Source organism: Chiroxiphia lanceolata, chromosome 1, assembly GCF_009829145.1.
Source record: "Chiroxiphia lanceolata isolate bChiLan1 chromosome 1, bChiLan1.pri, whole genome shotgun sequence".
In the NCBI taxonomy this organism is placed as follows: Eukaryota; Metazoa; Chordata; class Aves; order Passeriformes; family Pipridae; genus Chiroxiphia; species Chiroxiphia lanceolata.
In genome coordinates this window covers 61835082-61857640 of record NC_045637.1, presented here as the reverse complement: position 1 = coordinate 61857640, position 22559 = coordinate 61835082, and the positions used below count along the sequence as shown (strand labels likewise).

General features: G+C 41.6%; 2 protein-coding genes across 4 annotated transcripts in view; one reads left to right on the top strand and one right to left on the bottom strand.

The window, feature by feature from the left end:
• RIPOR2 (RHO family interacting cell polarization regulator 2) overlaps positions 1 to 10977 on the top strand; it is a 68040-nt gene extending 57063 nt beyond the window's left edge. The window contains exons 16-22 of the mRNA XM_032676284.1: positions 253 to 388; positions 1292 to 1453; positions 2465 to 2623; positions 3669 to 3871; positions 5363 to 5446; positions 7051 to 7141; positions 9360 to 10977. Coding sequence (XP_032532175.1) covers positions 253 to 388; positions 1292 to 1453; positions 2465 to 2623; positions 3669 to 3871; positions 5363 to 5446; positions 7051 to 7141; positions 9360 to 9460 — 936 coding nt within the window. The 3' untranslated portion in view covers positions 9461 to 10977. The remainder of the gene's footprint in view (positions 1 to 252; positions 389 to 1291; positions 1454 to 2464; positions 2624 to 3668; positions 3872 to 5362; positions 5447 to 7050; positions 7142 to 9359) is intronic.
• A 2341-nt stretch (positions 10978 to 13318) lies between these two features.
• Positions 13319 to 21772, bottom strand: GMNN (geminin DNA replication inhibitor). 3 transcript variants are annotated; one of them, XM_032676305.1, is made up of 7 exons: positions 21672 to 21772; positions 21001 to 21065; positions 19214 to 19312; positions 18706 to 18838; positions 17950 to 18032; positions 17766 to 17876; positions 13319 to 16202 (listed from the first exon to the last, which is right to left on the bottom strand). In XM_032676305.1, exons 2-7 carry the CDS (start codon positions 21055 to 21057, stop codon positions 16017 to 16019), a joined length of 669 nt encoding a protein of 222 aa, XP_032532196.1. In that variant the 5' UTR covers positions 21058 to 21065; positions 21672 to 21772; the 3' UTR covers positions 13319 to 16016. The 3 variants fall into 3 exon arrangements, with proteins under 3 accessions (XP_032532196.1, XP_032532202.1, XP_032532189.1); XM_032676311.1 differs by lacking the exon at positions 21672 to 21772 and adding an exon at positions 21632 to 21654; XM_032676298.1 differs by lacking the exon at positions 21672 to 21772 and having other exon boundaries at positions 18706 to 18835.
• Between the last annotated feature and the right edge of the window lie 787 nt (positions 21773 to 22559).

The window sequence follows — 22559 nt, the reverse complement described above, 5'->3', positions numbered from 1 at the left end:
ATGGGTACTTGGATACTCAGGTGTCTGGGTCTGGATGTAGATGTTAAAGCTATAAGCAACAATGCGTATCAACTAGGACCATAAAATATTCCAGAGACAAAAAACTTTGAAAGTTAAGGAGATGTCGTGGTTCCAGGCAATGGATTTGCTATTTCACATCAGGTGTTTTGGAGTTTTCTGTTTTCTTCTGAGGCTGGGGGTTTTTTTTGGTTCAATGACTTATTTTCCTCTTTTCCCATTTTTCTTCACCAGCAAATTGTGTTCTCTAGTAAAACACCGTTTGTGACAAGAGACCTCCTGGATAAGCTATCCAGGCAGATCCTCGTGATGGAGAATATTGCGGAGATCAGCACTGAGAACTTGGGAAACATCACCTCTCTTACTGATGGTAAGAGACAGTTTAGGGGATTTCCTTCTGAAAAGAATTTGGGCATACATACCTGCTGAAATAGTCGCTGTGCAGAGCTCACCATCGCTGCAGAGCTGCCACTCTAGGAAGGGCAGACTCAGGGTTACCAGTAGATGTAGCAGTCACCACAACCAGGCAGGTGCCATCTACATGTGTCTTCAACACTGGTATCTGGAAATAAGCAGGTGAGAAGAGAAAGGACTTCTTATCCTGCTTGATGTGCAGAGGATGGATAGATGTCATTGGTGGGGTGGGGATGTTGCTACCTCTGAAAAGCCAAATTCCTCCACCTTTCTTTCCTAAGGAAAGGCAGGATCTGCATTACACTATCGGAGGCGACTCCTTGAAAATTTTCATTTTTACTCAGCTCTATGTTGAATTATTTAGTTATTTTTCTTGTTGCATCTATTTTAATATTTGGAAGAGTCTGACAAACACATAGTTACTCACCCTCGTGAGCACTTTGGCAGGGTAGGTAAATACAACATGGTGTATTTACTTTATCAGAAAACTGAGACGAAGTTGAGTGATTTACACAAGGCCACAGAGTAGTGTTAGAACAGGGATCAATCTTGTGCAGACCGTTTGCAGTATTCCCCTAGTATTTTGTGGTATTTAAAAAGATGGGACATCAGTGCCAAGAACTGGATCAGGAACAACTTTTCTCATGTACCATGGGAAAGAGAAAAAACGTGTTACAAACCTGAGGTGGGCACACAGTCATGCTCTGTGAAGGTAATGGCACGGGCTGACCAAGCAAACAGTAGCTGTCCATCAGTGGGCTAGGGTGAGATTTCCTCCACTCTTACCATCTTTTCTCTTCTGGAAGTCAATGCTTTCGGCATGGCTTTGTTTTATCATTCATTTTGTCTTCTCCTCCAGCAATTCCAGAGTTCCACAAGAAACTGTCACTGCTGGCTTTCTGGATGAAGTGTACTGGCCCTTCAGGAGTGTATCACACATCTGCAGACAAGATGATGAAGCAGTTGGATATCAATTTTGCCACCACTGTGAATGAGGAGTGTCCAGGACTTGCAGAAACAGGTACTAATTGCTGCAAAAAATTGTATCACTCATCAAAAAGGGGAACAGTTGTGTACTGGACTTTATTCAATCTCCATTGTTTTGTTTTCCAACCCCTTGGAGGTCTGTTTGGGCACAGATCCAAGATCTCATTTGAAAACTGGTGCTACAACTCTTGAAACAGTTTTGGCCCAAAATAATCAGATCATAATAGGAGAAAAAGGCAGAAACAGAAAAGTAAATACTGTTTAAGGTTTATGACTTAGTCAGAAAGTAAGTCTATTCACAAATACAGGTTTGTAGGTGATTCAGTGAAGTAGGAATCCTCACATTTAAATTTTTTGTATATACATAATGTCCATGCCCCATTACAGTGCACTAGGATGAAATTAATCCACATTCAAGTGAGTTTGTCTGAGCACAGGTTTCTGGAGTGGGAGGTACTACATCTCAAACTCCAGCTATACTGACTAGCTCTCCTTTGGACAGAATGGGGATATAGGCTCACCTGCTCAGGTGTGGGCACCTACATTGCAGATGCCTACCCAGGGCAGTGTTCTCGTTCCTGCTCCATGCTCCAGCTCTCACAGACAGTGCCTCAGACTTGCTTTCTGTATGCCATATGCTCACGTAGGAACCAAAAAAACAGCGAAGCCAAATCCTATCTCTGTGCACATCTCCCTACCTCAGTGGCATTGCAGAGATGTAACTGGCAGTGCATGTGGATAGGTATTTAGTGATTCAGGATATTGTTTGGGTAGAAATGATGTTGTATGGGTTGGATAGAAAGCTGCACTAGCCATCCATAAACTGCAGAGGTTCATCCTTACAAAGATATCCTCTGGTTATGAAACCTAGACAGGGAGAAGGTCTGTCTAGCTACTCACCTAACCACAGCTGTGGTTAGAAACATTGGGAAGTATCTGGATTTGCAGATACAGTTCTTTCTTTCTGGCTTTGAAGTGTACTGTGGCATTTTGCCATCAGCTTTTGCTCCTACTAACCTGACCCTTTGTCCATGGCTGCCTGCAGTCTTCAGGATCCTGGTGTCTCAGATCCTGGACCGGACAGAACCTGTCCTCTACTCCAGCATGTCCTCCGAGATCATTACCGTCTTTCAGTATTACAACTATTTTGCCTGCCACAGTGTTCATGACCTTGGAAGCTATTTACTACAGCTTGCAAAAGAAGGTAGGGTATATAAATTCTGCTGGCTAATTGGGAAGTAGATCTGTGTACTTCTGAGCTCGGCACAAAGCAGTTCAGCTCTGAGACGGATTTTACAAAAGGAGGAAAAGGCACACAGGCACCAAGAAGTGCCCTGGCTACTAAGTGTGAATGCACCTGAATGGTTGTATGTGTCAAGGGAAAGGAGCTGATGCAGATAGACCCTCAGTCATTTCTATTTCCATATTCAAATGGGAAAAAAACTATGTTGAAAGCATTGATTTTTAGGAAATGGTTGATGGTGGTGGTCTGGGAAGTTTTCTGTGCCCACAGCTTGAGTGATGTTTTGGTCTTTCACCATCTGTTATGGAGACACCTTCTGAAGTGCTGAGCAATTCTCAGGAGCCAGGGGATCATAGCACCTCAGTGTTTTGCAGGCTCTGCCACCAAGAGCTAAAGAGAGAAGCAGACACCCCACAAAGTATGCTACAGTGCAGCCCCTAGCAAGCCAAGTTTTCTTTTCTACTTAAGAGGGAGTTTGAGGAACCTTGCCTAGTTTTCCTTTTTATTTGGACATACTGTGGAGCTTTTGCTCAAAAATATGGAAGGAACAAGGTATTTCAGCCCATCTCTGAAACACATTAGCCCTGGCTCCTGGTGGCAGACATCAATATGCCTAGGAAAAGCTCTCGCAAACATGCTCTGGAAGTCAATATACACTGGCAAGGATATTAAGTTTCACTTGTTACAGGGAGAATTTACATCTTCCAGCAGAAAGTAGTGAAGATTTGACAGGCAGACTCTTAGCTCTGGGTAGATGTAAGTGCTACACTGTCCCACAGAGCTCATCTACTCATCTTCTCCTCCTCTGATCATCTGAGAAACCAGCCCAACTTAAAGCCCAGACAATTCCCTATGCAGACACACTGCAATGTTACAGTTGATCAGATGGAGATTTTTTTCATGTCTTTTGTGTGTATAGTGTAAATTGAGGATTGCTAGTGAGAAAAGGAGCAATCAAAAATACTGAGAGGATAAAGTAACAAGGACCTTTCTCTTGCACTTCTAGCATCTGTGGTTCAGGTGCTGCAGTCAGTGAAAGATGGAAAACTGCAGCAAAATGTGTCCAAAATAAACTCCAATAACCTTCCACCACAGCAGGAAGTTTTGAGAGCTTTGGCTTTACTTCTCAATGAAAATAAAAATGAAGTCAGTGAGGCTGTGGCATCACTTCTGACAGCAACTGCAGAAAACAGGCATTTCAGGGAGAAGGTAAGTGGCAGAAAATCTCCTGTTGCATGAGAGACCTGTATCATCATGACTTTTTTCCTACCTGTGTGTCTCAAACATCTGTGCTTATAAAATAACCGCTCCAAACTTGATTTAAACTGATCCAGAGGGATATCCTCTCTAATTTTTCTGCAAATATGCAGATCTGTTTCTGTCTTTATACCAGTCTGCTTCTGCCTGTCATTGCACTAAACAGGTACTAACCAAAACCGCAAATACTTACTGAGTGCTGTGCTCTCCTCACTTCAGCATTTCTGCTGCCCTGTCTCAGACTTGGCTTCAGTCCAAGGCTTCAAGGTAACAGTTTCCAGCATCATCAACATGCAAAGACATAGGTCTCAGATTTTTATTTTTTCTGCCAAAGGAGGCTGCCATCTGTGAGACTTACCACCATTTCTGGAGGGGCTGGATTGCCTTGGGCAAACGCAGCTCAGCTGTGAGATCTAAGATTTGAGTCTATCACAGATACCAAAAATAACAAGCAGGGCCAGGTTAAACACAGAAATTACATAGAAGGGGGGAGTAAGAAGAAATTAAGGGTTGGCTTCTACCCCTTCTATCCTTCTTGTTCTCTATCAGGAAAGAGCGAAAGAAAAGGCAGTTGGAAGAGAAAGAGTAGAAGGAGTAGAAGAGTAGAAGAGGAAGACCAGAAGGAAGGCAGGAGGAGAAAAAGGAGCTCACTTTTTACTTCTGCTTTGCTCTGTCAATCTAGTCCCCTCTTTGCCTGCCCTCCCTCTTCATCTTCCATTTTTGCAGCCTCTTAGTATCTCATACCAGCCTTCTCCATCCCCAGCTTCATGGAGGCAGCATCTCAGGGAAAGTGTAACCACCTCCTGAAAAAGCCATGGGTAGCTGATACCTGGTTCACTGCCTGCAGGAAGGACCACAGCATGCCTTCTATGAGGGTATTGTGCAGCTTTATGCTGCAGATGAGTTCACTGCACAGCCGACTGCCACTGAGATCTGCTGCTCAGCAGTAGCTACTAATTTCTGGGGCTAAGCAGTACTCTGGTCTAGCAGCTCATGTTAAACTTGTAATCATTATTTTAAGGCTCCCTGGGGTACATCCAGACCTATTCATTACCATCCCTATGTTAGAGAGACCATCTCAACAGTCATCTCTTGAGATTTTTAGACTCCTAGGCCCATGTAAAGCTCTTTGGAGATGTATGGTGAAAGGCCTTCAAGAGTGACAGATTGAGCATCTCACTTTAACATGAACTTTTCCTCACCAAAAGCTGGCCTGAGACTACTAAGCTATGACTACTGGCCTGGCCTGAATCTGCTGGAGGGGATTATCTCGCCCTGTTAACTGTAGCAGGGACTGTCCCCCTCCATCCCACATACTCACTGTCAGGGAGGCAGGCTGCAATTACTTGCCTTTTAGTAGGGTAAGCATACCTCCATGCTCCATCCTTCTGCTCCACAGAGGCACAGACATTCTCATTGGTATTCTCCTTTATCTGCTTTCAGGCCTTGATTTATTACTGTGAAGCACTAACCCAGCCCAACCTCCAACTGCAGAAAGCGGCTTGCTTGGCTCTAAGATACCTCAAGGTAAGAGACAAGGAATTCACTGTGCCACTTGGCCTTACTTTAAAGAAAGGACATTTGACAGGTACAAAATAGAAATTGCAATAACAGCAGCAGTAGTGTTTCTGGTTTGCATTGCTGCGCTCCATCTTTCTCAGATACCATCCTGTTTGGGAATGGTTTAGAAGCTTCGTTGCACAAACACCTGGGCTCTGTGACAATGGCCAAATTTATCTTTCACATACCATCTTTTCCTCCCTCTCATATTGACTTCAGGAGACTTAGTTCCACATCACAGAGAAAAAAATATTCATCCATAGAATACTGACTGAGAAGGACAAAAAACGTCCTTTGCCAGGATAAAATTATAATGCATGTGGATTGCAATAGCAGAAGAGAGAGACAGGTCACAGCTTGTTTTATGACAAAAAACTGGTACATCTGGGCACTACAGCTTCAGCTAGCATCTGGTACTATCTTTGCACTCCAGCCTAAAATGCACTTCTGTTTTGGCTGTATAGAGCCATGGGAAACAGCAGCCACCTACGCCTGACTGGTACAGGACACTGGGGCAAAAAAATGGGTTCCATGAGACAGACCCACTGTGGACTGAGTATCTCTCCCTCTAATCTGTCCCCTGGAGAAGACAGCTCCAAAATATAACTTCATCCCAGTCACAACTGATGCCATCCAATACATAATCCGGTATTGTTTAAATATATGAAAAAATTTTTAAATGAGATGCTGGCAGGCATCCCTGAGAGACAGTGGTGAGGGACATTACACGTCTGCTGCATGCAAGTTGCAGTGGGGTTTTTGATCACTCAGGAAAAGTCAAGAATAGAAATCAGTGGTGGGAACTGGAGCTAGACATTTTTTAACTTGAGCAGTGTGGCTCCGATGCGTCTTGAAGAGTGAGAATGGCAACTGCTGTGGAAAAAAAAGCAGGGGAAGTATCATTTGCCCTTTCTTTCACTCATCTCTCTTCTTGTTGTATTAAATAGCCTGCCAGAGACACTATGACAGCTGCTCTCCCTGAAGACCTGACATTTTTGTAGCAGAGAACAGGATTATTCCCTGCTTTCTACCCAAAATAGCAAAGGCAAGGCAAAAGTGTGGAAATGTTGGTGAGCGCAGGTGTTGATGAGGAGCCTGCACTGAAGTGACTGGGCTGGCCAGCCAACATGTCCCTGTAGACAGCTAGGATGGCAAAAGCAGCCTTCTCAGACCTACCAGGTTTGACATGTTCTATGTGAAACTCATTCCCTAGATCCCTGTCTCCTGTTTGTCTCCTTGCTACATCCTTGCCTTGGCGGTTTTATGGCCTTGGCCTAAAGCCCATCACCCATCCCACAGTCAGAAGCTGCAGAACAGAGCTGATCAGCCAAGATTATGTATGTAGTACATAGGGAAGGAAAATTAGAAAGGCTCCACACTGACAGCAGAAAATATGCCTTCTCCACATGCTTCCCCTCATGGAAACTCCATTACTTGTGTCTCCACCAAGGCCCCCTTCCCGTGGAGTAGGAAGGGCAATGCAGAGGATGGTTATTATTTCCATGCAAGGCTGTGAAAAAAGCCTGGAGTGTACTGGGTGGTGCTAATGTGGTTCTTTTTGCACTTTCCAGGCTACTGAGAGCATTAAAATGCTGGTCACGCTCTGCCAGTCTGACAATGAAGAGATCAGAAAAGTGGCGTCTGAAACCCTGCTCTCCCTTGGTGAGTTGCCTGGTTTGGAGCAGTATTTAATTTCATTTTTTAACAGAGCAACATGTAAGACACCTGAGTTATGCAAATATGATAGTCTAAAATGAAACAAAACTTTACACAGAGACTCAAAGAGGTTAGAAAATATAAATTCTTAAAAATCGTTCATTTTGAAAACAAAGCAAAAAGACAGAAATTGAATTGTGTGAGTCTGGAGGCGGGAGGAAGACTAGAAAAGGAAGACTAGCAAAGGAGAAGTTGAGAAACAGAAAAAAATTGATAATGAATTTGAAAACATAACAGCCTTGAGGAGTCAAGACCAGCACACTGCCTGCTGTGTCTTACACACCCTTCTTTTGGGATACCCTCCTATCACCCCTGTAGTGCCATAGTCATACTCTTATGTGCCATTAGCACTGTGAATTGTTCATTTAATCTAAATTATTTTTATGTTTGTTTGGACAGTCTGCAAGTCCTCCTTCACATAGTATCTCAAGCACCTTGCGCTGACCCTCATTTGTCTTTGAGACTACAGAACACCCTGTTCATTAACCTGTACTTTAGCTGTATTAGCAGTATGTGACTGCAAGTGTGGCTGCACAGTTTCAGGGCACCACTACTGCGGTGGCACAGAAAAATTGTATTTTTCTGACCTTTAGGCTAGGCATGAATTTCTATTCCACGAGGGGTGCGTCCACGTGTGATTTTAGTTATGCAAACTCAAATATACTCTCTTTCATTCACCAGTTCAGCAGGAATTCACTCTGCTGTTGGACATGTTATTGCTCAGGTTATAAAACAACTGGCCCAGGGACACTTCTTTTGAAATCTCTGAGAGATTGTTCTGTCATTCTTTTAGACAACATACAGACACCATTTTGGTTCCTAATGGCTAATTCAACAAGACTCAATGCTACCTTCATGAAGATGCATATAGATGACAGTACCTAAAAGAAAAGGATTTGAGAGATACAAACATTTAGCAAATATACTGTTTCCTCTTTTTCAGCAGTATATAAGTAAAGATAAGGATAGACTCACTTCATTAAAGTGCCAGGAAGTGAGAAGTGGATAAACTTTTGTTACAATCCAGTAAATAATGTTACTAGAAATGCCTCTGCCTGAACTAAGGTGCAAATGAGACCATATGCCAAAGCCAATAGTATGGATTTTATTTAATAGCAGATGTGAGGCAGAGAGAGATAGAAAGAAATAGAAAAAAGGAAGGGGGGGGGGGGAAAGAGAATGAGAGATTAAAATAGAAAATATATCACCACTCTGTGAACCAGGTGGCTTCTTGTGGGTCTACTTCTAGTCTTCTTAGTGGTGAGGGTCCTGTAAAGCATAGTGTCCAATGGATTAATATACGTTCAGGAGATGCCCAGGTACCTCCCCTGGTGGGGGGAAGCTTTGCACTCTCTTGCGACAGGCTCTGGATTTGTTGCCTCACTTGGATCACCTGCAGTCCTCTGGTGGTAGAAGGCCCCAGGAATGAGTCTGGGGGGCGCTTTGAGGGTCTTTGATGGTTTATGACCCTTCTCAGCTGCCTCTCATGTCAATGTCCTGTGTGTATGTGGTCTTTCTGGTGGTGGGGTGGGTGGTTTACTCTGTTTAGTGTGGAGAGATTTTGCCATCACACCCCCAAAACCCTTCTCCTCCACCACCTGATGAGCCTTGTTTACTTCTCTTCAGACCTGAGATAATTAGACAATAGTCTTATCTCAAATTCCCTGTCACAGTCCAAGTTCCAGTCAGGAGGAATATTCAGAGGGTGGGGATGGCGGGGGTAGGCTTCTTGCAGTTTGACAAAAAGACTTTTTATAATTTTGGCAATGTTTAAAACATTAACATTTCAGTCCCTCACAGCTTTGAATTGTCCAAGGCAGAAGTGGATAAATATCATCTGCCTCAAGTATATCATAACTGAGTTGACACAAGGTCATTCAGGAAGACAAGTGTACAGATACTGTCTTCTAATCATACAAGCCATGTGTTCTGCTGTTTTGCTTTAGACAACCAAGCAAATTACATGAGAAAATAAAAAAATTGAACAATCAGGGCATGTTTAATTTTCCAAGTAATTTCTGAAGTTGCTTTCCACAAGATAAATTTTAAGAAGGGCAAGAAGTTACTGGCAAATCACTACTTTCTAACAGCAGAAAACTCAGTATGTAAAATGCTGTAGGGCAATGAAGCAATACATTATTATGCTTTAACATTTTGCATTCAGGTGAAGATGGGAGACTGGCATATGAACAGCTGGACAAATTTCCCAGGGAATTTGTTAAAGTTGGAAGCCGCCGTGGAACTGAAGCTGCCACAGCTTTTTAGATGGAAAAGAACCTGCTTATATTCAACAGGCATTAAAGTAGGATGGAGCTGCACTTCAGTGTGGGGAGCAGGAGGAAAACTTTGAAGTATTCTAAAAGTGTTCCCAAAAGTAGCAATTTACAGACTTCTTAAGGAAAAGCAAAATCTAAAATCCAGCTTAAGGGTTCCTATTGGCTCCTCATCGCAGCTCATGATGGAACAGTTGGATGCTGAGGAAAAATACCTTCTTGACTGATTCATAACAAATAATATAATTGCAGTTATTCAGCCTCAACAAACTTCTGCGAGGTTTTTAGAATTTGGCATCTTCATATATTTTCCTATTATATTTACTTCCTTGAAGTTGTTGTGAAAACCTGAGACATGCGATACCGCATCTAACAAGGACAATCAAGAGGCCACCTGAGCAGGACTGCAAAGCAGCTTCCCCTTCAAGAGTGTTCCCTGCAACACTCCAGTGGCAGGAAATGCTGCTTAGCTTTCTCAGTTGCCTCTCAGTAATGAAATAGAGAGCAAGTTTCTTCAAGTTTTGCCTCCACAAACAGCATGATGTAAACCCTGGGAGGTGTCACTTTAGTGACTCATTCTAAATGCCTCCACTGGTCTTTTATTCCCTTTCTCTTGCCCTCCAGCAACAAACCATCATTAATCCAGAGATTTGTGAGGGGGAACCAAACAATCATGTAGGTTTCTAAAAATTAAATGAAAAGGTAAAGTGCATTTATTTATTCTGAGGAGTGAATACAGCTAATTGCACAAGTTCCCCAAGCCATTTTGTCCCGTAAGTTGCAGGCAGGATTGGATTTCATATACTCTAATTAGTGGGTCATAGTTGCTATAGAGTGATTTCAATATAAAGAACTAGAACAAACTAAAGTGGACCTGGGAGGCAGTAAGAAACAGAGGGAGAAGTGAATGCATCTCTCCTCCCTGCACTGCAAGGATAAAAGGCAGTGAGTGTTTCAAACTGTTGATTACAAGCCTTAAGTTAACAGAGGAGGTGAATAGAATTTAACAGAAGAGTGTTCCTGTACTGTGTTCATTATGCATGAAATGCTATTTAGATGTCAATTGAAGTATCCAAATTTGCATAGATGACATAGAAATATTGCAAACAATTCACATCAAAAGGAAACCTTGTGAGCCAAACACATTGGCAGGCAGGGGTCATTTTTGTTTTGGTTTGTTTACTGTGAATGTTACAAAAATGTACATATCTGTATATTTATAAATATATATATTCTTCCTTTAATTAAAGAAGTACATTTTGTACAGTGCAAAATGCTTACTTGTTTACTGAACGATATAAACTCTTTTTGCAGAAGGTGAAATAGCCATGTTATGGTTTTTATATCACACTTATCCCACCAGTTGAATCCCTTCAACATGTCTTTTTGTATCAACTTCTGCTTTTTTTTTTTTAAAATTTTTTTTCTTTTAGTTTTGTGGCATTTGTACTCACCATATTTCCTATCACATTTAAGTTATAATAAAGATTATTTTTTAATTACTAAGCACATCAGTCCATATGTATAGTCACTCTTTCCATAAGCAGCCTCTCCACTGTCACACTCATAGTTTAAGTTCAGAGCATTCAAGATACTTATCAAAAAAGGCTCCACAGGGTCTAGCAGAAAATATACTGAAGAGGTTTGTTACCAAACTTCTGCTGCTTACTCTTCCCTTTTGTGAAGACAGACTCTCCTCTGACAGAAGACATTCCTTTTCCTCTTACAAACATCGAGGTTTACAGCACACACCTCAGGGAATGCAGAACTGCGTATGGAGCACAGAGCCAAAGCTGCAGAGAGCACGGGGCAGCTCACATATAGAGGTAGCAGGCTGAAAGGAGTTTATATCTCATTTCATTGTGGTTTAAAGCCACCCTTGGGGAAGATCATTAGCCTAAAGCTGATATCCTACACCATTATGACTATTAAAAACCATGGATATAGCTCATAAGAACGAGATAGGAAGGAGAAAATCCTGCTCTCAATAAAGTCAGTAAGGGGTTCCACAGGAATTTTAGTAGGACAAGGTTAAACCTGGGATACAGATGCATAGAGGCTAAATTTCACTTTGAGCATTAATACTGTTTTAGAAAACTAAATAAAACTATCATCTTGTAACATGATTCATTACAACCTTTAGAAAGTTAATAGGCCTTAAAACTTCCGAAACCTGAAGGCAAATAAAAGGGAACAAACCATGTATTTGTCTAATAACATGTATGTTTTTATGCTCACAGAGCTGACAATGCTGCCTTTTCCTAGCACATTAATGCAAGAGCTCTCCTTTGTGGAGTAGGAAAAAATCAGATGTACAGAGGTGATTGTCACAAGATGGATGCTTACCTACTAGCAAAGAAGGAACCAGCAGGCAGTAATTACCAAACCTTTTTCTTAGGGCTGCAGTAGGTTGACTCAAACAAACTTAAAGGTTTGGGCCACCCCAGAAAAGTATGTTAGGAAAACGTTCCTGTACCAAAGTAGCTCAGTGCAGGTGGAAGAGATGGGGAGCTCACCAGAAGCACAATTGGGAAAGGGGCTTACCTGGTGGTGGCTTATCCTCACCTGATGCTTTTCATGAACTATAGTGGTTTTCACCACCCCTGCCATGTTCTCACTGTCTCTCTGCATTTTGCCCAGTATATAGAAACCCATAGTACCTCTATACTGCTCTAGCTACAGCAGCAGCATAAGTTAGGCTGCACAGTTTCCCACTGATTTTGGCAAGATTCCTCCTGTGTCCGCTATACCTTCAGAAGAGGTATCCTCTATAGCTTTACCCTACCCTGCAGCCCATTATGTACAGATTAATGCTGACTTTAAGCACTGAAAATTAGGAGTCAGTAGAACTGCCAGACTGTGTAGGGCTCCCTGCTTTGCTGATTTGCAATGGAATTATCCTGAGGATAGGATCTGCAGCCCCCCACTTCAAATGGCTGTGGTGCCCCTGGGGGTATGATAGGGGTACCCTCACAGCCAGGGGTTTGACCTTGAACATGGCCCAGTCACATTTCATTACAGGCAGTTGCTGGCAGATCGACAAACAGCAGCAAACCAAGGTTCCTCAGAATACCATTGTCATTTGCTGAACTACTTTGTGATAAGAATGGAAAGAGAAATAACACACAATAAACATTCTCTGCTGAAGAAAATGCTGATGGTAACAATAGTCTTAATAACAGTGGGGGCACAGGAAACACATGGCCTTGGCAGATTTGCACATCTTCTGCTCAAATCCAGTTCTGAGACCAACCTGAGATGGCCTTTCAGGAAAAGTAAATGAATATGCATCATGCTTCCCTGGGAAAAAAAAAAAAAAAAAAAAAAGATGACCAACTTCATTACTTATGCAGAGGCTGCAACACACAGCAATGCTGCAGGCACTCACATAAGCAATCCAGTGCCAAACACCAACTGAGTTTCAGCTGCTCAGCCAAGCAGTTATGGTCTAATTCACTTCTCCACGCAATGTCTTCACTACAATAGGTGTTTACAATAAAATTGTTATTTTTGCAGAATCAATTATGAATTCTTCCTCACATAAACCATCCACACACCCCATGGTTTGCTTGCCCCTACTAGTCCCTGCACAGCTGTTCCTTCTTGAAACATCTGACACCTGCAAACAGCCCATCTCCCCACACTTTACTCTTCCATGTCTGAAACTATCCTGTTTGGACTTGCACATTTTATAGGAGAAGTTCTAGGACATAGTAGATGCAGCTTTAGGATACTTCAATGGAAGAGAAGATTGTGTCCGTATCCTCTGCAATGAAAAGGAGTCAGCATGCTGATTAAACACTGGTGTACAAAAGCATTATGACTTCTCAGAAAGAATCACATTCTGGAGTTAGGTTCTAGAACTGATAACTTTATTGTGCTAGATAGAACATTCTCTGTAATTCAGCTGGATATGAAATTTGTCTTTAGTGATGTTGATTTTCAGCTGTTACATAGCTATGTTGCAGTGGTGAGTTTCCCTATAAACAAAAATAAAATGTCAAATAGTTGTAAGAGAACTAATCACACAAATCTCTGTATAATTTTTACACAGTTGACATGCCTTTCACACATGAATACAAAATTCCTAGACTTAAAATGTAACAATGCTACTGCTTACATGTTTAAAAAGCACTCTGGCATTTTCAGAACAATAAACAAAACTTGACCCTTTTAGAACATTTTTAAACAGCAATTAATGAACTATCATAAAACTTCTGACACCACTTTCATACATGACTATAACTGATATGATAGGCATAGACAGTGTTTCATCAAGGTTTGTGACAAAGACAAAGCACATATATGGGGTTTATTACTATGGCACAGTTTGGCTCTCCTGCTTAGCCTTCTCCTGCAGCATGGTTTTTCTCAGGAGTTTATACAGCAAACTATTCTCTCTGCTAACAAGTTACATTTAATAAAACCCTAGTAGTCTTGGTTTGAAGCACTAGGATGTATTACTGAATGGTACATGCCTTTTTGATGTAAGAACTTATTCTATTGCAGGTAGACCAAATGCTGCAATAAATCCATAAGCCTACTTGAAGAACTCGCATGATTTATTCCTTACAACAGAAGTAAGGTTCCAGCTTCTCAAGGGACTGTCTTGTTTGTTACTTAAATAAAATCAATCCAGAAAAAGCACAAGATTTAAACCTAATAAGCGTTCTTCTTGAGCAACCTGAAGATAAGACAGATACACATACTGCACACAAATTCTGGATTAGATGTTTTCTGGCAGTTCTGTGTTCCAACAAAAGCACCTGTATTATAGCAATTCACAGAGCAAGAGGTGAGACAGTGGAAGAGTTGCACTTGCTGTCTCAGTTGTATTGGTCTGCCTGGCCTGTTAGTTATGCCACAGCGCTTCCTCCCCTTCTACAGTCTCTGCAAATGCAATATCCCTGATGTTTAAAAATAAAGCCACCTCTGAAAAAAATTACACTTAACTGTGAACAACCTAAACTAAATTGAACTGCATAAAAATTATATCAAGATAAAATTTATGTTTCCTTATTTACTATTGTTGAACTACTTTGTCAAGGAGGTTGCTTAGAATCTGAGACAGGAGAGGTCTAAGTCACTTTACATGAATTATCCATTTCTCTTGAAGAGATAACCCAGGGTTCTCTACAAAGCAATTACCAAGCATTCAGTTGTTTTCCTTAAAGAAAACATAAATGCAAATTAAAGGACACACCTTTATCACCTTTTCTGATCTGTGATGGAAAGGAATATGTCTAAGCACCCTCTAGAGCACAAACTGGAAGGTGCAATCTTTCATTTACCAAGTTCCTAAGAAAACATGATGCCTTATTTCTTCTAGTTACCATACTTGAGGTGAAATGGAAGCCAGAAAGGAATATTACTTCCTACAATGGTTCTGACATTCCCTGGATGTCACAACTGAAAACAGTTGCAAAACATCTATTAAGTTACAATCAGCCACAGGGAGCAAGACAGAAGGAACCTAAAGGTGCCAATCTGATAGCTCCAAAGACCCATTCATACATAATACCCTGAAGCAACCATCTTTGGCAAGGCCAGATAGATCCACGAACCAGGATCCCTCTCTGCCTCCTGAAAGCCACTCAACTTTAAGCCCTTCTCAAGCTATGGCAATGGCCACCGTATCCTTAGAAGACCTTGTTACAGAACAACTGCAATTGGAAAACCTGTATCCAACTTACTCTCCAGCCACACCCCATACAGGTGCCAGATAAGGTGCTCAAGATTTAAAGACTGCTTTTTATTCATGTAAATTCTTCAGAACCTAACTACCTTGGTAATAAGGTGTCTCATCTCTGGGTAAATATCAGGCATTGACTTTGCTTCCAGCATAGCTCTCAAGCTTAGGCTGCTTTGTCTCTACCTAATTTTCAGCACAGCTGCTACTGTGATCAAGAACACTTCACCTTCTCTTTATAAGCCAATGAATGTATTAGTAAAAGAGATGGTCTAATACTTTCTACAACTTGCAAAAGGCTCCCTTAAAAGGCAGAGGAAATTATTTAAGACACCTGAAAAGCATAAATCTAAACTTGAAATTTTGACTCAGTACTCATTCCTGTCTTTCTGAAGCCTCACCAAAAAAGCATACAAGTTTTTGTTTCACCCCCCCATCCACCAAAAGTCACTCTGTTTTCCAGAATTCTGCAAAACTAAAGAGTTAAAAACTACCCAGGCACTCCCTAAAAAACTTGAAAGTTTCCGTCTACAGGCCATTCCCCACTCAATTAAGAGGCTGTTTTGGTAAGGTAAAGATTTATTTATCAATGTTCATGAATTATGTCAGACCAACTGATAAGGTATTTACACAACAGTTGAAATTCACAGTATGTGCATTTCATACAAGTAACTATGTGCAGCCTGTAGTAAGTTTTCCATGCAGCATCCAGATACTCCCACTGCCACATAACGCCAGTTAAAAATACCAACATCTGTAACACTTCCACAAGAGTGTCTATACCTGAGAAGGTTTAGTATATCCTTTTAAGAGGAAGTCTGCAACTAAAAACCACATACATAAGCCTATTTAAAGGCTGTCATTCCAGTTGCAAATGGTTTGCTTCCTTTGAAGCAAGATCTGATCTATTTTCCCCTAAGCCAGATGATACTTGTGGCAGCCCTTCCTCATCTCCACAGTTATGCTCTTCATTTTTTCGTCTGGATTCCTCCAGAGTCAGGTTCTCCAGTGTCTCAAGATTCTCAGGTCCTTGCCCAGTTAACCTCTACAAAGAAACAGAGGACAGTGAACTTAATACTTTTCCTCCTTAATAACCAGTGAAATAAGACTCTGCATATTGAATTAAGCAAGCTAATCACTTTCATTTGGAGGTTATTGATATAATTAAAAACACTCGTCACTTACAAAAATTCTTAATACAATTTCAACTCAAATTACTGCCTCTAACTTGCAGATCACATTTGCTTTGTTGACTGTTAAGTTTTTCTTAGGTTCTTCAGTAGGATGGGTTACCTTAGGTAACCTAAAATATGGGAAGCTGCTTCCCAAGTTAAATATTTACTATAGTACCATATAGGTTTAATTTCAGAAAAAATTACTGTACAACCAATTAACTCCATAATTTTTAATCAGGGATAATGAAGCTACATTAAGTCTAGATGAACTATAAGATTCAGCAGTTTGTAGCACTTCAAACTAAAAGTTCCTCACCCAACCTGATCTAAGGAAGATAAACTGGACTTTTACAGGCTGTTTTTGAAGCTCAGAAGTGAACTTAGCTGTTGAAGAACTGTACAGAAATTTCTAATTACATTAGTTCAAGTCTTCAAGTAATGTAATTTCAGCCCATAGGTTTATCACTAACAAGCAGTACTCCCTGAATAGAAAAAAAATTCAAGTGTAGCAAATAAGCAGTCTTTCAAGGCTGATCTAAATAATTGCATTAATTGCAAATTAATTTGACGAAGTTTACTTCTTGATTAATCAAGTTGCTTTCAATAATATTTCATTGTTTCCACCTCCCCAGTCTAGTCATCACAGAATCAAAATATTTGCCTAGCTTTACATCCCAGTTGAGAGCTGCAACCCTGCAAAAATAAGCTAGCTGATAGCCATGGAACCTTGATGTTCAAGTTATCTATGTATTTATTACAGCTTCAGAGGCTGTTACAGAAAATCCATTCCTGATAGAGGAGCCATGGAATTAGTGACACAACTACCTATCCCCAAGGAATTCTCAGAGGAAACTTGAGATTTACAAGTTTAGGAACCTTTATGCATAGCCTTTTTTGGGCCATAAAACTGGCAATGCCTCAGTGAAACCTTCACTTTAAAGAGTATAGTGCTCCTTTCTCCCTCTCACTGCTCTACTTTGTGATCCTGTTTCAAGTTCAGTTCCTTAAAAGATACAGTACATACAGGCACTTCATTTAGCCAGCAGTCTCACTCAACCTACTAAGTATATTTTCTATATATATATAAGCATATTTAAGTCATCTCAAAAAAGTGAAGATGAACCCTTCCTTCCCTTGTCACCATCTCCAATATGCAAATACTGTTAAAACTAGGTTGGATCCCCCCTTCAGAAAGCATTAATCTTAGTACTTTGCCATTACTCCTGTAGGTTCTAAACTGGGAAAAACTCATCCCCTAGAAGGAGCTTTATGCCTCTAGAATTAGAGCAATCCTGCAAGAAACAGGTCAGGCAGCAATTTAAAATGAAGAGTCACATGAGCACACAGAACAGGAGTCATGATTCCTTATAAAAACCTTTGGTGGTCTTTCACTTTTTCATTCTACAACATTAACTGAAAATTGCTTTAAGTACCTCAATCACACTGGTCATGTAATGCACATGTTCAGCAAGGGACATGAGTTCTTCATTTTCTTCTTTTAGGCGGGCAATTTCACCATCCTTCTGTTCGATTTCTTTGTGCAACTGGTTCAAATAACAAAATGTTAGAAGAGGAAGACAATAGCCAGTAGTGAAGTAGTTATCTTTCAGAAGCTACCTTTTCATTTTCTTGAAGCACTTCATACAGAGCCTTCCTCCTTTCTTCAGCCACTTCTTTCCAATACTGAGGTGAAGGACTTCCTGAAGTAAGAGGCTACAGTAAGTCTGTGCTAAGACTGAAATTCTTGAGAACACCTGACAATATCTAACATACACAAGTATCCTATGAGCTGTGATACTAAGAACTCACTCCATATAGCATTTTCAGATCTTAGCTGTAAAACTACAACTAATTACATAACCTTACAGGAAACAGATGCTGCACTGCATTAATGGCTATACAGACAGCGCCTTCACAAAGCTGCCTCAAGCATGGCAGCAGGCTCTGCAAGATTTCCAAATGTTGGTCTTACTGTGTACTTTGTGGGAGACAGAAGTCTTATTCCCAAGTCGCTGTCCATGCTGGGCATAATGGTTCTGAGAAACTGCACACACAGCACACTGTGCCAGAACAGGCCTTCATTTCAACTTAATTATTAGTCACTTGAAAGCTTATAGCCCAGCCAAGGTAACAAACTACAAGACTTCTTAACACTGCTGCACACAATGGTTCTCAGCTACTGGTTGCCATAAACTCAAATATTAGATATCTATACTTTATTATACTACAGAGGATAAGTATCATCAATTCCTGCTAGGCACTACAAAAAGCCAAAAAGCTCTTACCTAAATGACAAAGAAACTGTTTCAATTGTACTCCAACAGCAGCATAGCACTTAAAGTGCAAGAAAACATTTCAGAAGTTACTACATACCTTTCATCATGAGATCTACAGCTTGAATGACACCATCCTCATTTTCTTGCTCCTTGTCCACAGACACCTCAGCATTACGAGCCTTTGAGGCAAACTTGTTATTCCAGAGTTTCCTTTTGACTGAAGATTTCTTCTGTACAAAACACAGGCAGGTTTAGCTTAAGAGCAACATTTCAGCTTTTATAGAAATACAAACTTCTAAGTCTGCTCAATCATGACTGCAAATAAGTCTCTACGAGTCCTGCTTTCTTCACATTATAGGTCTAGTTTACCAACATGCTCCTTGATATCGATAGATTTAACAAAACAAATGCCTCAGAATTTTCCCAAAGTACTGGGAAGTTGCTAGGTTTTAATATAATTTATTACTAAAATAACAGAAAGCTTAAGCTGTGCCACACTAGTTAGCAGATTACATTTTTTCAGATATTTTTCAGCTAAAAGCTCAAAAACATTTCACTGTGGGTCAAAATAATTACACATCTACAGATTATCTTTTAGTTCATACCTCATTATATCTGCCAACCAGGCTACCTGCTGCTGAAGGCTGAAGCATTTTAAGAGTCCGTCTTGGGGAAGCAGTACATGTGGTATCTGTGAGGTATTTCTAAAAAGACAAATATGGTTCAGACAGTTGCCATTCCTCTTTACATAAACTGAAAATTAGGAATTACTCATGCTTCCATTATGATAACCCATGGGTATTCTTTTCAAGACAAAGATATGACACTCTGGTCTATGTTAATGCTTTTGTAAATAAGGGGATCTAGTTATTTGTAGCAGAGAGAGATCTTAATCTCATGAAGCAATGCTCAGTCCCTGCCTCTTAGAAAACACCCTTCATAATAGAACTTAAAACAGGTCTTACAGCAGAAATATTCTAACTATATTTGAAGGCCAGTTACAGTGTTGAACTTCAGCTAAAACTCTGAAACTTGCATTTGAGAGCAGCAGCATTAGGTTTTTGGGGACAGAGACAAAAGTGACTGCAATTGCATGTTTAGGTGGTAAAGTTACACACATCACTACAGGCAGTAGCTGATTTTGTTACCCAAGAACACACCATCAAGTGGTGCTCACTTAAATAGCTGTGTTATTTTGATTATCCATTAAAATGGATCAAAAGTTTCCCTGCTTCGATCCAGACAGGCTGTTGCTTTGTCTAAACAGTATGATTATCACCCCTCCTATCATGCATAAATACTTCTTTCCTGCATTAAGGCTTTCTGATTGGGTTGGTTACACTGCCACCATGGGATAGCAAACAATGGCAGACAACCAAGCAAGAATAGCCAGAACACAATGCCACACCAGCGTGAGAAAGTTACGATTCACACCGCACTTCGTATGACACAAGTTCGCCTTTCCCACGGTAGTTTCTGCCACCAATTATCCTACTGTTCAACTCAAGGACAAACATTAACTGCTGTGGGAACAAGAATCACACTGTGTGTCAGACACCACTCGCTGCTATTGAAGGTTAGTTAAGTACACTCTGCCAAGAAGTTATTGACCAATACTGGAGTTAACCCATTGAAAGTGCAAAAAGCCACACCAAAGAATTTATACAGTAGAGACGCTATGGGACAAGACTGCTGTGTGTGTAAGTCAGACTTATCAACTGGCAATTTCCACTGATACCAGAGGTTTTCATTACAATCAATATGCCTCCTGACATGAGGTCTACTAGCCTCTATTACACATTGTATTTGTGCAATTCTGATTAGGGCCTACGTTAAAAGGTTTACACAAGAATAGGTACAAACTTTAGTAACTTATCACTCAACCCTCAAAAACTTAAATCTTGTAAGCATTTCCACCAATTCCAAGGTAACCACAATTCAGGAGGGTGACTTTAGAAACCAATCTGCCTGCTTGAATACTTCAGCTAAAGCATGCTCAAGTCAGGAGAGATTTAACTCTTTGTGAGTTCATCTCTATAAAGGACAGACTACAGAACCCACTCTACAACCCCTCACCAGCCAGACAGATTCAGTAGGCAAAGGCACATAGCCAGCACCAAGTAAACCCTGGAAAAATCACATGGAGAGACAGCAAGCTCAGTGTCAAAGTAAAAAGGACTTGCTGAGCAACAGGAAAAAAAGTAGTCATAAGCACATATGCCCAAGAAGGACAGCATGTTCCCAAGCCACACAGACGGCCAGGAAGCTACTCAAGCCAACTAAACATAAGTCAGGTGGAAGCACATTGCAACAGATTCCTTTGTATTTCTTCAGTGGATATAAAGCTTGCATCAGACAGCAGGTACTAGCTTCAAGGCCTTAAAGCCCATACCTGCAGAGATCCTGATGATTTTTCTGCAGTCAGTTTCTGTTTCATTTTGGAATGCATAGGATCAACTGCAAAAGAACAAAAAAAGGTAAAAAAATAATATAACATTCGGCTGCAACCGAAGTTCGGGGGACACTAGTTACAGAACATTACAATTTCGGTTTATGAGCTTTTATGGCAGCATTAAGTAGTCAGTCGTGGTGACGAGGCTCTTCTAGAACCTCTGGAGCCTCTCCTGGAGTTCCCCACCGAGATACGAGCTGGGAAGGCAGCGCCCCGCGTCGCTGTTACTGGCGCTGCCACATGACGCCTCACGGACGGGTCTTCCCGCAGGGTTGGTGGGGGCAGGCCCAGCCGCACACCCAAAACGACTGGGAGGAGGGGGGACACGGGGGACACACGAGACATCCCTGCCCCACCCCCCCCCGTCCCGTCCCGCTGCCGCCAGCGGGGCGCGCACCACCCCTCCCTCCGCGCGCGCCGCCGCGGCCAATGGGAGCAGCCAGGCAGGAGCGCGCCAACACCCAAATGCGGCCGTGAAAGCCCGAGCGCCCGCTCCCCCCGCCCCCGCGGTTCAAGCAAGACGGAGAGCCCTGTCCCTCGCTCCCACTCGTCTCCCGATCCCAGCGCCCACCACCGCCGTTTCCCTCCCTCCCTCCCTCCATCCCGCTCACCGGCGGCCGCTCCCACACGGATGTCCCCGCGCGCGCCCCCACCACTAGCGCTCTTCGCGCGCCCGGCCCTCTCCTATAAGGAGCGCCGCGGTCACGTGAGCCGCCGGCCGCTTGCCGAGCCAATCACGGGCCACACTCCCGCCGCTCCGCCGGTGGAGCCCCGCCCCGCGGGCCGCGGTGGGGGCTGAGGGCGGTGAGGGCCGTGAGGGGTCTTTTGGATTTTCGTTGGGTTGTTTGCTCTTTGATTGTTTTTTTTTTTAATAAAGAAGTTGTACCAAAGCAAATTTAATCACCTCTCCGCTTTATTGTCATCACAATCTAAACACAGCACAATCTGCAAAACCGGGGAAGAAAATTAAAGAATGTTAAGCCGCCATTATTACACAGTAATAATTTTATACATGATATAGGCTACAGCTTTTATTAATTATGCCTGAGGTATGCCGTTAACTTTGTTAGAGGCCACTTGACACTTATGTTCCTGCAAGTATTTGCACATTTATCTTTTATTTATGTTAATAGTATCTTTCGCTAACTCCTGAGTAAACATTTGTAAAGTTAGGACTTTCCTTGTGATCAAGGCCTCGTAGAGCAGCTATCAACATTTTTCCCAAGCAATATGATGGAGCTACTAGAAATTAGGATAATTTCAGAGGGAAGTATTTATTTAGCATGCCACACTGTTAATCTTCTGTTTGGAAATAAACTGTGTGGCACTTATCAAAATGTATTAAGCATGATGAAAGATGAAAAGCAGAACATAAAAAATTATGCATTAGGAAATCTTTAAACAAGAATAAGGAAATAAAGCTGATCTCCCTTTCATAAACTTGTGTAGTCTCCCATTGACCCATTTAAATTTGCATTGTCCACAATATCCTTTGGCAA